The sequence below is a fragment of the Morone saxatilis genome, unplaced genomic scaffold, assembly GCF_004916995.1.
Source record: "Morone saxatilis isolate NCDOM2014 unplaced genomic scaffold, NCSU_SB_2.0 Contig24, whole genome shotgun sequence".
NCBI lineage: Eukaryota > Metazoa > Chordata > Actinopteri > Moronidae > Morone > Morone saxatilis.
Genome location: NW_023339807.1, coordinates 14,806,989 through 14,821,685, shown reverse-complemented (window position 1 = coordinate 14,821,685; position 14,697 = coordinate 14,806,989). Strand labels below are relative to the sequence as shown.

At 38.7% G+C, this 14,697-nt stretch overlaps 1 protein-coding gene across 1 annotated transcript in view; it reads left to right on the top strand.

The window, feature by feature from the left end:
• abcb4 (ATP-binding cassette, sub-family B (MDR/TAP), member 4) overlaps window positions 1–10,953 on the top strand; it is a 19,947-nt gene extending 8,994 nt beyond the window's left edge. Inside the window, exons 15-28 of the mRNA XM_035671855.1 lie at window positions 1,238–1,399; window positions 1,506–1,697; window positions 2,632–2,778; window positions 2,881–2,985; window positions 3,119–3,196; window positions 3,944–4,027; window positions 4,144–4,347; window positions 4,469–4,569; window positions 4,680–4,820; window positions 6,996–7,152; window positions 7,256–7,453; window positions 8,252–8,458; window positions 8,622–8,768; window positions 9,576–10,953. Coding sequence (XP_035527748.1) covers window positions 1,238–1,399; window positions 1,506–1,697; window positions 2,632–2,778; window positions 2,881–2,985; window positions 3,119–3,196; window positions 3,944–4,027; window positions 4,144–4,347; window positions 4,469–4,569; window positions 4,680–4,820; window positions 6,996–7,152; window positions 7,256–7,453; window positions 8,252–8,458; window positions 8,622–8,768; window positions 9,576–9,782 — 2,130 coding nt within the window. The 3' untranslated portion in view covers window positions 9,783–10,953. The remainder of the gene's footprint in view (window positions 1–1,237; window positions 1,400–1,505; window positions 1,698–2,631; window positions 2,779–2,880; window positions 2,986–3,118; window positions 3,197–3,943; window positions 4,028–4,143; window positions 4,348–4,468; window positions 4,570–4,679; window positions 4,821–6,995; window positions 7,153–7,255; window positions 7,454–8,251; window positions 8,459–8,621; window positions 8,769–9,575) is intronic.
• The last annotated feature ends 3,744 nt before the right edge of the window (window positions 10,954–14,697 follow it).

Below are 14,697 nucleotides of genomic sequence, written 5' to 3'. Positions count from 1 at the left end.
GCAGAGAAGGTCAACACGTGCCCACCTGCCACAACCTCTGATGCCTGAGGGAGCAGCGCGAGAGACCCTTCAAACGCTGTTGCAGAAAGCTCGCTCCAGCGTGAGTTGGAGATGAACTTTACAACACAATATATTTAATATATTCCTCGCCTTGTCACCTTGAAGTTCTGAATAAGTCAGCTGAATTTGGTATCGGCCGTATACTCTCACTCCCGATCACTCGCCCACACATTTTCCCTGGTATATAATGCAAAAAAGGCTTGAAGTTTTTATAGTTGACTGTTTAACTGGGTTTTATTTATTTATTTATTCTTTATTTTCTCAGTGTTTTTTCTTGAATTGGTTGACAGAGTAGCTTATATGTTTAATTATTTTACATGTTAATTTAGTTTTGTTAACCTTAAATATATAAGTTATATATATAGTATAGTATAGTATAGTATATAGTTATATACGTTATTTGTTTAACAAAGCAGCTTTCTGAGTACCTTTGCAAAGTTCGATTTTCGATTTTCATTTCTAGCTGAAAAATACACTTTATTGGCCGCCACCGCAGTAATCTGTGAATTTATCGTCTCTAAAATCGATATTAGTCTCAAAAACCCCATAATTAAAATGATATATATTACATGACTCAAGGGAATCATTTTATTTGTAATCATACATTTATCTACTGTCCCAGAGCATTTTTATTGTCCCTGGGAGAATGGGACATACTTAATTTCGAGACAAATGTATTCACTTTTTCACAGTCACTCCTTTTCTAAAGGAACACATTTTTGGGGGCCAGTGTGCGTCGCCTGATGCTGTAATACAGAGTGTGGAGACTATTACAAAAGCTTGGTTGTGACAAACATTGGATGGATATCCATGGTGCTCAGTCAATATAAGGACTTTTGTGATCCTCTGAGTTTTTCAGTTGCGCCACCAGCGCAAAATTTGACGTTGTCTAATACTTTGATTTTTACAAAATATTTGCTAAACTAATAGCATCAAATATTCGTATGCTTACTTGCTATAATAAGATGTGGAACATGGTAAACATTACCTGCTTGAGCGCATATTAGCATGCTTATGTTAGCATTTAGCTCAAAGCACCATTGTGCCTAAGTGTACAGCCTCACAGTGCCGCAACATGAACATAGACTCTTGATTCTTGTCTGTAAATAAATAAACATTTTAGCTCCCTTCTTGTTAACGTAAGAATAGAAACAAAAATATATATCTTTGTGTGCAGGTCCGACAGGGTCGTACCACCATCATTGTTGCACACCGCCTCTCAACCATCAGAAATGCTGACTTAATCGCTGGCATCCAGAACGGTCAAGTTGTAGAGCTAGGGACTCACAGCAAACTGATGGAAAAAGAGGGAGTCTACCATACACTGGTCACCATGCAGGTAACATACACATACTTGGACACACCACTTGGTTGAACTGGAACTGAATGGTCACTCTTTGATATTGTTTGTATTTGTGGTTTCCTCCTGTTTCTTCCTACTACAGACCTTTAAGCAAATGGAGGATGAGGAGGCAGACAGTGAGCTGTTTGAGAGTGAGAAGAGCCCATTAGTCAAGTCCCCCTCTAGGTCCTCTCTGCACAGAAGAAAGTCCACAAGAGGTTCCTCGTTTGCTGCCTCAGAAGGAGATAAAGAGGAAAAACAAAAGTTCAAGCATGACCAGGACAAGACAGAAGAGGTGAGCTGTGGTGCAACATTTCTGGGGTTTGAGTGGCTGGGTCAACATTTGCAATAAAAACGTCTCGGAAGTTAAAGGTCTCTCCAACTATCTGAACACATCACAAGTTAGGTTCCAGTAAAAATGTGTTGCATGTGTGAGGTTATTATAACAGTCTCCCCTTGCCTCTCTTTTAGATCCATAAACAGTATCCATAAGTCCCCTCTCCCCTCATTTATTTGTCCTTGCTATCGAACCCTTAGCCTTTGGATGGTTTGAATGGTTATGATAGGGTTTACAGACGGGGGAGGGGGCACAAGGTCTCGTTATATGCTGATGATTTATTATTATATTGTACAAAGGTCAATACCAAATATTATGTTGGTTCTGAGGTACTCGGATTACAAATTTATCTCAAAGTGAAGGCTATCTCGTATTCACAGTTCCCATTCACGATCATATCTTTAAATATCTAGGTGTGGTAGTGGGCAACTATTTAATCAGATTTTTTTTTCCCACTACTGGATTATACTATGGTTGAGTGATAGGCGGCCCCATCTCCCTATCTCTAGAATAAATGCTCCAGGAGTATCATTAGGCTTACAATATTCTCTCCTTATTAATGCAGTCTGTTAACCCTGGTGTGATCCAGTCTGGGTACAGATGGAACAGGTCTTGTGCCTCCTGGGCAGATCTTATATTTTCTCCCCTAGCCATGCCTCTGAACTACAGTATGTAGAAGGTAACCCTATTGTAACACACAGTTTAAAGATATGATTGGTAAAATGGGTCTCTACTTTCTTCTCTAACCCCTCTTTTCCTCCACATTTCCCCACATTCAAGCAGTTAAGTACTAAATTCAGTACCACAGTCTCAGTCTCTTCCCAAAGAAAATAATGGGAGAGAGGCAGAGAGAAAGGAAATGTGACTCAACTCTTTCTCCCCCTTTCTGCAGGAAGAAGATGTTCCCCCTGTGTCGTTCATGAAAGTGCTGCGTCTAAACGTTGCTGAGTGGCCGTACATTCTAGTGGGAACCATCAGTGCCATAATCAACGGAGCAATGCAGCCACTGTTCGCTGTCATCTTCTCCAAAATCATTGTTGTAGGTTTCTCCCAGTAGCTGTGTACCACAAAAGTTTAATGTTTCATGTCAATGTTGTAGAAAGCTATACATTTAATAAAAAATGTTTTTTTATCCTCTCAGATTTTTGCAAACCCTGATCCAGAAGTTGTGAGGGAAAAATCTATATTATTTTCCCTGATGTTTGTTGCTATTGGAGTTGCGTCCTTTATCACCATGTTTCTACAGGTATGGGTGTACACACACATTGCATGCTGACTTCCCTTTCCTCAAAGGAATAACTTGACATTTTGGGAAATACACTCTCCTGCAAAAAATTGAGAAGGTGTACTCATGTCTTCTGTCTGTAAACATTTAACAGGGTTACTGTTTTGGTAAATCTGGAGAGACTCTGACCCAGAAGCTGAGACTCAAGGCCTTTACGTCCATGATGAGACAGGTGAGAGCAACAAACTGATATGAGAGACGTAGACGATGTCATTTTTTCAAGATAAATCAAGAGTTTAAAAGAAGTCCAATTTGACTAAACCACATACACGCATTAGGATTTATTTGGTGTTAAATTGTTAATAAATGATGACCTAGCATGTTTTCCAAACATAATCTTTTATTGTTGATTACTAGGTAATTCAGGTTTGATTTTTTTAGGCGCCTTAACCTCTTAAGCCCCCGCCTCTTTTTTAGGCCTCTGCTCGAAAATGACATACCCAAAATTATTATCTCTGCAACTACAAGGTCTATTTGAATAATTTTGGTGGCATAATAAAGGGAACACTTGTGACACTTGTTTAGATGTATAAGTATCAGTATGTATGTCACTGGCTCAGACTAAATTAAGATGGCACACAGCATAAATAAAGGATTTCATTTAAGCCGAATATAAATTCACACTTTTACAATGAACGTAACACTACTGTGTAGCATGAAGTATCAGACCACTAGCAATGGAAATGTGGCGAGTGGGTTGACTTTATAACGCTATACAGATTTTGATATTTAATATTTAATTTGCTTGGTGTTGGAGTTGTGTTTGGTGTGTGTAAATATGACTTATATGTGCTTGTAGCAGAGTTTTTCCTGTTTCATTTAATGTGCAATATGACTATATTTTTACGTGATCAGTATAGTGTTTCACAAAATTAATTTTTATGGTCAACGGAAAATGTTTTTCACTGTTTTCTTGTAGGACCTCGGCTGGTTTGACAACTCCAAAAACAGTGTTGGAGCGCTCACTACAAGACTGGCCACAGACGCTGCCCAGGTGCAAGGGGTAAGAACAGCTTTCTCACACACACACACACAAACACAACAAACAGGTAGTTTGCCAAAGACCACTACAACAAATCTTCTAATGAAATCCGCGATCTTGTCGTCTGCTTTGTTCAGGCTGCAGGAGTACGTTTGGCTACAATCACGCAGAACTTCGCCAACATGGGAACCAGCGTGATCATCTCTTTTGTGTACGGCTGGGAGCTGACCTTGCTTATCTTGGCTGTGGTGCCCATCTTGGCAATGGCTGGAGCTGCAGAGATGAATCTGCTCACCGGACATGCTTCCGAAGACAAGAAGGAGCTGGAGAAAGCTGGAAAGGTATGGATTCAGTGTGCCAGAGTAAGACTTGTTACTTACATTTAAAGACGAGCACCATTTGTTGAAACGCTGACCTTGTGATGTATAGTCGATGTAATGTTTGTATGGTTTGTCTCTACAGATCGCTACAGAGGCCATCGAGAATATCCGTACTGTCGTCTCTCTCAACAGAGAACCCAAGTTTGAGTCTTTATATCAGGAAAACCTCCAAGTGCCATACAAGTACGAGGAGTTACATTATTTAAATAATCTCCTTGAGATATATGAACAAAAGTATGAATGTATTTTTATCAATATCTTTATATTTATCCTTTCTCTTACTCTCTGTACAGGAACTCCAAGAAAAAAGCCCATGTGTATGGTTTTACCTTCTCCTTCTCCCAGTCCATGATCTACTTTGCTTATGCAGGCTGTTTCCGCTTTGGAGCTTGGCTCATTAACGAAGGAAGGATGGATACTGAGGGAGTATTCCTGTGAGTAAACAGACAGCATGACTTTGTCTTGATTAACAACCAGGAGATTTAGTTTATGATAGAGAAGATGTCAAAGTGTTTGCGTGGACTCTTAACATCTTAACATCAGACCAAAGCATTTTTGCTGGGAGGAAAGGGTGTTTTTATGGCTTTTAATTATTACCCTGGCCTGAAGCATGTGCCTGCTGTAAATAGATGGGCTCCAAACCCAGAGCATGTAGTCACACTAGACACCTATACCACTGGTGATTCAACAAACACACACACATACACACGTGTTTCAGGATCTTAACGTAACTTAGTATGTCATTGTTGAGAGGAGCCATTGCCTTTTATTCTACCTGTTACACAAAGAGGAAGTCCAAAGTTCGCTGCACCTTGAGCTTCTGAAGGAATGAGAAACTATAAAACAGAAATATTAACTCCCTACCCCCATGAAGCATTTTTAACATGCACTGTAAACCGTCAGATTCTCTATATCTATCACAAGGTTTCCAAAGACACCCAGTGTGTCAGACTGAATTATAGGAAATGTAGGTATAGCAAATGGAAAGTGATTCACAGGACATCTAGAATTGTCCATTTGATCCTAAAACAGCATTTGGGATGTGATTATTTCACTCAAAATGGTGTAGTTTATAGAAATACAGAAACTAGCAGATACAAAACACTTTATATGGTTTAAAATGTTAGCAGTGTCGAACAGCCATGCTAGTGCCTCTGTAAAGGTTGTACTTTGGCACAGCAGTGCTTTGAGCTAAATGCTCTTTCAGTTCAGTTTGTCAGCATGCTAACATTTGCTAATTAGCACTAAACACAAAACACAGCTAAGGGGGATGGGAATGTCATTAGTTTTGAATTTATTAAGTCATAAACAAACATATTGGATAATGTTGACCTGATGATGGGGAGGGAAAGTGAAGGTAAACTAAGGTATTTATTCTGAGGGCATTTGAACTATGTTACAAGATGAAAGTTTACTAGTGTGAGAATATAGTCCATGAGTCAGATTTGACTGACGATGATGTCCTTTGATTTCTTTCTCGATGACTTTATAACTTATGAGGTTGGAATTGAGTCTCTTGGTGGGAGAGCTCTGGGATTTGAACATATATAAAGATCTTTCTATATATCCCCAACAAAACGATGTTTCTCCCATACTGAGCTATGTTGCAGGGGTGCAGGGCTCAAAAGAATCTAAAACTGTAGACACCATACAGAATACAATGTTTTCTGCGGGTTCACAGATTTGCTCCGACTCCGAAAATGTGAAATAATCTGTCTGAGGAACCGTTCAATTAAAATGGCAGAGGACAGAATAAAGCTGGATTTGCTGTATATCAAAAGTGATAATTTGTCATCGCTATGAAAAAAAAAGCTCTAAGTTTGAAAACGTTCTGTCAAAGCCAGCCTCTGACTACTGAGGTTGGTCAATAAATATTCCGGAGGAAAATCGATGTGTGATTTGGGTGAAGTGGACAATCAGTCCCATGAAAGTCTAATGATCAGAAGATGTGTTAGTTGTTTCTATATTTTCTGTCTTTGTTCTTTGACGATGTATATGCTGTATTCTGGTCCTGGCTTGGTTGAATCTGGTGTTAGGTGTAATTGTCCTCACAACACAATAATACAATTTCATTTATTAATTCATTCATATAATCTGAGTCTGGATTGACATGAATGTAAACTGCAACTTGACTGGTCGGTGGAAATTTACAACCATTTGGCGGCGGAAATTCTAGTTTTACACATACAAACACATAATGTACACAGAAAGGTTATAAGGTGTCATCATTTCCTGTCAGCTTATGTCCCTCCATTGAACTACTTTAAATGTCAAAGCGCCATTGTAATAGAGATTTGTTTATTATAATGGATGATTAATTGCCTCACCCAAAGTGGATGAACACTAGTTTTATGTGAAGATGGATCCATATTATGACTATCCTGTTGCTGCAGAATATTTTTTTTTAGGTGTATAGGTTTATTTTCATTTTATTTTATTCTATCCTAACATAATTATCTGTTCTGTGTGTGTAGCATGAAGTTACTACAACTTTCTTTTCATTGTGCAACCTTGGTTGTATACTGATGAAATACATTACCTTGTTAAATAAAGGTTAAATGAGAAAAATGTGAAAGGTAAAGTAATGTACATTTGATTTTCTCTCCCAGTGTGGTTACAGCTATTCTGTACGGCGCCATGGCTATCGGAGAGGCCAACACCTTTGCTCCAAACTATGCGAAGGCCAAACTGTCAGCTTCCCACCTCATGATGCTGATAAACAAAGTGCCCGCCATTGATAATCTTTCACAGGAGGGACAGTCCCCGGTACATAACACACAGCCCCACACACCAAACACAGTACATATATTACAGTTCTTTACACACCTGCTAACATATCCCTCTTCTCTCTCATCTCTTAAAACTCCAGGAGAAATTTAATGGTAACGTGTGTTTTGACGACGTTAAGTTTAACTACCCTTCGCGCCCTGATGTGCCCATCCTCCAAGGGCTGAATCTGAATGTGAAAATGGGAGAGACTCTGGCGTTGGTGGGGAGCAGCGGCTGTGGAAAGAGCACCACCATCCAGCTGCTGGAGAGGTTCTATGACCCCAGAGAGGGGAGAGTGGTGAGAAGACAAATACACACCCACGCTCTTGGTAACGCTTGTGCCTCTTCACCTAGTGTCAGTTAGCTAATGGTTAGCTGGACAGTGTGTTTATGGCTGCTTTACAGCACTGTGCTGATGAGCCAAGGAACTAAAGAGTATGGGCTCTGTGTAGCGTGTGTGTTTTTATCTTTACTGCAATAACCATTTCATTTTATCTTGACTGGACTGACAGTCAAGGAGAACAGCATTTTTATTGCTATCTCCTGGTCTTATATGTTATGACGAGGTCACTAATTTAAAGCCCCTCTTCAGCTGCTTTTCAGGTAGCAACATTTTTTGAAATATTTTAATTTCTGCATCCCCACCAACTGTGATTTGGTGACTTATTCAACTTTTAAAGCAGTATGATCCAGTATTTTTATATTAACAGTTAGGGTTGAGTGAGCACGGATATCAAACAAGTAAAATGTGTCAATATCCGTACTCTTTAAAAAACATATTAAAAAAAACCTTCTGTAAATAGTTCTCTTATTCTTGTGACTCAAGTTCAAGTTTAAGCCCCGCCCCTTCTGAGTACGGACAGGAATACAGATAATTTAGTTAGTTGAACAGATACAGATAATGGTGTACTAGCTTGACTGTGTGGAGCTTTATAAAGGCCCAGAAGTTGTTTTGGTTCCTGCTCACGACTCTCATCAAACCAGAGCAGGCAGTTGGTGGAGACCAAAAAAGAGACGCCAGTTATATTGCAGGTTTAAGACATACAAGCCCAACCACTCATTCTGCAATCATTTCTGCTATCATTTCCTCCTTCAGGTGCTGGACAAAATGAATGTAAAAGAGCTAAACATCCACTGGTTGAGGGCCCAGATAGGCATTGTATCCCAGGAGCCAGTGCTGTTCGACTGCACCTTAGCTGAAAACATCGCCTATGGAGACAACAGCCGCTCTGTAACAATGGAGGAGATAGAGGCGGCTGCTAGAGCAGCCAACATTCACAACTTCATCGAAAACCTGCCGGAGGTAAACTGCTGGGATGTCCTGATGTGTCAGTAATGCTCTCTTCTCAGGCAGGACAAAGCTTAAAATAAAGTGTTACCTTTTCTTCAGTAGAAAGTATTTCAAATGAAAGATTACACAATGCTTGTCTTATTTTTAAGTGCCCTCTCTCTCTCTGTATGAGCAGAAGTATAACACTCAGGCGGGCGACAAGGGAGCGCAGTTGTCAGGTGGTCAGAAGCAGCGTATCGCCATAGCCCGAGCCATCCTCCGCAACCCCAAATTGTTGCTCCTGGACGAGGCCACCTCTGCACTCGACACTGAGAGTGAAAAGGTGGGTGTTCGTTTTTTTTTTCAGTCACAAGTAACTAAATGCACCAGTGGGGACCAATGAGCAAGAAGACTCGAATCCAAAAATAACCAAAATGAATATTTTCATTAGATTCAATTTACTTGATGAAAATGATGTGTGTAAACATCTGTCAAAGCAGGAAATCTAATTTCAAATGCTGAGCATTAATTTCACCAATGAGGAGTCAAAGGTGCCATTTAAGTGTTTTTAAAAGGTTTTACAGGTTTAAATTAGATTTTATGTAGTTAAAATAAAAGAGGAAAAATGTAGTAAATGCAAGATTCCTCTTCCGAGTGGTCGTTTACACTCAGGCTCCGCATTTGGTCAAATTACAGATATTTTCTTCCTTAAACTAATGGAAATTACTGCATCATAATCCTAATCAGCCAACACCAATTGCACAAGATAAGATATAAATAACCATAAACTTATACCAAAGATTAAAGAAGAAACATTCCACAAGCAATAAAAGTTACAAGAATAGATTTTTCACAAGTAGGTGTTAAAGTGGAGCAAATGTCAGTACTTCCATCAGTCACACACGCATAAGTAAATGTAGTGTTAAGTTAACAAGTATTAATGTGGTATGTACCCTCATTGCCTACTTGAAGTTAAGTGAAAATGCATAAAAATTCATTGAACATGCAAGTTTCATCAAACCAGAACTGTAAATATGAAACAGGAGCACGCAGACATGTATAAATCAGCAGAGCAAGTGGATCTGAAAACCAAAAGATTTCCCACATTTAAGTTCACGTGAGTTCACCGTGGTTATTCTGCTGTTTCCAGGTGGTGCAGGAGGCGCTGGACCAGGCCAGGAAGGGCAGGACGTGTATCATTGTGGCCCACCGTCTGTCCACCATCCAAAACGCCGACCGCATCGCTGTCTTCCAGGGAGGAGTTGTGGTCGAACAGGGGACACATCAACAGCTGCTGGCCAAGAAGGGAGTCTATCACATGCTGGTCACCACACAGATGGGCCACGGGAGGGAATAAGAGGACAGAGAGAGGACACAGGGAGCAATGCTACACCGATTGTTTTTTTATCTTCATGTTTCCAGAGGGCTGGATTAAACCTTTTATCATCAATTCCCTGGTTCACAGTCAAACATTTTTAGATTCAACAGCTTCAGTGGAACACTTGGGGTCTGAATGTGATTTCGACTTTTGTACTACTGTTCATGAGTTGTGAACTTTATGGTCCTTTTTCACAGCAGATATTTGGACATGTGACAGTAGGAAAAGCACAGGTGTAAATAATAAAATGAATGACTGAATTCCAATTTAGCCGCTTCAGTTTCAGGGTCCTAATTTTGTTCATGCTGGCTCACCGTCACATCTTAGTGAGACACTTAGTAACATACTAATTAGTACCACTCTATGACAAGTGAAAATATTTGCTGTGATAAAGACCCACTGTATCATACACTGTCCTGTTTATTCTTCTCCATGTTTGTAAAGATTTATTCACGTTGGCGCCCCGTCCTCTATGGCGAGTAGTTTTTTCTGTTCCGGTGGAGCTACTTGATGAAAACAAGCCTTAGTTGTTAGTGATTCCTGGTGCCAAATTCTGTTAACTGCAAACTGCTAATGACAAATGTACAGTGATTAAAGCTGCCAATACACTGGAGTTATTATACATCATAGTGCCTCTTACACTGGGATCATAGTAACAAATAAGTTGTGTTTTACTGTATTTAGGTAAATTCTCTAATTTATTGTCCTCGTGCAGCCTATGTTTTTCTACTGTCTGGGTTAATAATTGAACAGAAGTGCCTCAACTGTTTAACCCAGGAAAACTCTTTATACACAGCACTGTGCAGAAATGCATTTTAGTCACGCACTACAATCCTATTTTGTTTCTACAAATGCACAAGATTACTTTTTGAAGAACCTTTTTGAAGAATATGTATTTTACATTATGTAACTATTAAAGTTCTATATTCAATTATTGAACCTCATAATTATTTGACCCATTTAACTGGAAGAAAAACTAAAAATAAAGCAGATGGAAGTCTTTATTTCAGCTTTACTACATTTAGAAAAATAACATACTTTTTGTTCAGACTTATTTAAAAGGAAGAACAATCATATTCACATTTTGTCATTTATAAAAGTTTTTTCAACAATCACAGAGGTTAGTATAAGGCTTTAAATGCAGAGGAAAGAAAAATCACAGTTTTTAAGGTTCAGTGATGTTTTACAGCAGTCATCCCAATATAACGTTGTGAATATTCAGCCATGTTTACCTTGACACACATGAGAACACAAAGGAAAGCTGCATAGTGTGCGAAACAACCCATATGGGGCACTGACCATTTTGGTCATGTTTTAGTTCAAAGAACGATGCAACAGTCAGTCAAACAAGTTTCACTGATTGACTGAAGTAATACAAAGCAATGTGCAGTACTTCAGCAGACTGGAAGGCAAATCTTAGCTTTCAAAAGGCTGAAATTTGAATTCTCACTTTCTGAGTAAGCAGAGGGAATAAAGAACTAAGTGATACTGAATACTTAAATACTATTTTTCGAGCTGTCTGCCCGAAACCAATTGTCCACCAGAAATTGTACACATTGTCAGTTTTTACAAAAAACTAATGGGCCTCTTGGAGAAAACTAAATTACATGCACTATCACTGCAGAAGACGCCCCAAACTTTAATTTATTCTTCTTGTGAGTACCTAATTTAGACATGCAAGTCAAAACAATGCCAAGAATATAATGAGGAAATGTTGCTTGCACATTTCTCTATAATTTTCATACTGAGACTGATCCAAGACAAAGACAAATCTTTTTTAACATATCTAAAATATATTTTTGGGGGTTTAAAGGGATTTATAACTTAGGCTACGGCCAACAGTCAAAACAGCCTGAAGTTATTTCCTACAACTCTCCACCATCAAACAGTCTCAGTTTTTTACCCGCTGAAGACAAACAACATAAAAAAAAAAATGCCTTGAGATTTATTTGGCTTCATGTGGTATCAATAGCTGTCAGGGATTTAAAATTAAACCCAGCACGAAGTAAAGACAATATTGACTACGTCCACTTGCAATCCACTTTAAAGCAGCTACATATGTAAGAGAAAACAGAATAAAAAAAAAAAAGAACTGTCAATAACATTTTTATGAAACTAAATAGAAATATTATGATTTTAGGCTTTCATTAATTTTAATTGGCTTTCTTTTAAAAAGAGATACTACTATTCCTTGGAATTCCTAGTGTACGTCTTGGACCTCAAAATACGAATGACAAGAAGAAAATGTAAGGCTTCTAAACGTCTCAATTAAGTGATCGAGACCCAGTGCAGTTAGACAAATGCTTACAGTCTCTCGTGATCTATAGTACAAATATTTTGTGGGCGCGATTCCAGGCTGAGATGCTATAAAACAACCTAATTACTGCACATTTTAATCAACTACCAACACACACCTCTTGAAAGTGATACTCGGCTATACCATGAGCAAAGAGGTAACGGGCAATAGGTTGATGACATTGTTGTTGAAATCTTTCCTCTATTTATGGGAGAGTGCTTTCGGTCAATCCCATCACGTGATTCTTGTTTACTGACTTGTGTACTTTATGAAACTTATGGAGAGAGGTATGTAGGGGACGGTGAGGAATACTCGTAGCAGGAGAGAGAGCATTAGAGTACTGACACTTGAGATCATAGTGTTTGGGGACATTCATGTAATATGGATAAGCGGGTTTCACGCTGGATGGAAAACGCACTCACTGGCCTTCGAGCGGCACACTAGAGCTTCCAGCAACAGTTGTTCGTGATATCGACTGGAATCCGCAGTCTGTGCAATTGATTGCAGCCGGAAGAGGTGGATCAGAGATTAATAATTATTCGTTGATATAGATACCATTTACAGGTGACTATCTGTTAGTCTTTAGCAGAATACTTCAAACATTCTTCAGAGAAATAACTCTCTTTATTATGACATATGCAATCTTTACTGAGTGTGGGAGTGAGAAGAATCTCATTTCTGTGTATTAAGAGTGTCATGGTGTAGCCCTATAGTTCACATAAAGATGGGGAACATGGGAATGTTTTATATCAGTTCTTACATTATATGACTTTGGGTTATGTTTTTATATCATATAGCAAATGTTAGCAATGTTGCAATTGCAACCAGTTAATGCAACCAATTCCTGTCAATTCTGCTGACCTAGCACTATGTCCAATCACCACAACCAGCCAGTAACGTGTACCATCATTCAATCAGAATATCACAGGCAAACTACACCTAAAAAATAAACAGGAACAAAGACGCGTTTATAAGAGAGACAGAGCCTTATACAAAGTATCAGTAGTATATACTACACGAATATATGTCATGTATCAAATTCAGGTTAATGTAAAATAGTACCTCAAATTATACATGTATTAAAAAACATAACATTACTCATTGTAGGACAGGTGCAACTCTGTGCATCACGTTGCCACCAAATTTTTCATATGGATATCTTGCCTATCTATTAGTTTAATCGCAAATAGTCCTTTCATAGGATGATATTGTTTAGCCATTTTATAACAGTCCCCCCTTCAGTGATATATTCCAATTTATTCTGGAATAAATTGGAATAAGCCTTTGATTTTTAATGAATTATACAAAATAAATCAACAACAGTTTCAGCAATTGTCACATTCTCTACAATTTTATTGCAAAATGCCTGAAAACCATCACAAACATGCACTGCATGATTTTTTCCCATCTAATCCCAACAAAAGCCTGTCCTAGGTTTCTGGCCTTTTAACAGGCAGTTTTTCCTTGCCCCGTCGCCAAGTGGCTTGCTCCATGGTGGTACTGTTGGTCTCTGTAATTTAAAAGGATTCGGTCTAGACCTGCTCCTAATTTGAAAAGTGTCCTGAGATAACTTCTGTTATGAATTGGCGCTATACAAATAAAAATTGAATGAATTCCTAGCAGGACTGGTAAACAATTATCCCGTATAAATCAACCTGTTAGCAGTGCCATGGGTGAGCATGTGTTAGCAATTTCGCTCAAAGTACTGGCTGTGGCCCAGTACACCAGAGGTCTCCAGCTTTGTACAAAATGCCACAGACATGCTTAATTTTCTCCTCAAGAAAGTAATGTTTAGCTGGAAAGACAGTGATTGCTGTGTGTCTAAAAGGAAAAAGATGAATTCCTGCATACTGTCCAAATTGCAAAAACATTTATTTTTAAAGGTTTCGGTTTTTGCAAGGACCTTCATTTGTAAAAATGGCCATTTTGTACTTGAAACATCGAAATAAATGTTTCTATTGCAAAGATTAGAGCAGGTGTGCAGGACTTTATTCTTTTTTGTGCTGTGAGTAGAGTGGACGGGTATTCCCATTCACGCACCTGCCTTTATAGGATTACCAGTAGTGGCAGAGTTGTTTCTTTGTGTCTTATTGTTACAGTGCTAAAGAGAGGATAAATGTATTTTCTAAAATGTATGCCTTATGAGATATATAAAGATATAAGGTATATATTCTGCCAAATGAACCAAGAATGCTAGTTTTACCTCATCCGACTGCGTTCTTTAGATTGTTGAGTATGACTATTAGTATTATTTGTATTGTTGATTTGATGAGAATGTTAAGATTTGTAGGTACATTTATGTGGCAGATAGAACATTCCTTAGTCCGTGCCCTAAATATTGTTAATATTTGACTGCTCTATCTGTCAATCTCTGAATGGGGCGGTAGAAAAACCGATATTCCAACACATTGTTATAGATAGGCTGTTGAAAATGGTTGACAATGTTGTGGTGTATTCGTCGTGTATTACTGGTTCTCACCGTCCAGGGTCCAAGTCCTTTGAAAATAGTTGGCATTTTGACTTGCAGATTGCATTGAATTTATGTAGATGTTAGGAATAATAGGAACAAGATGACTTCCACCACACACTCTCAGGCAC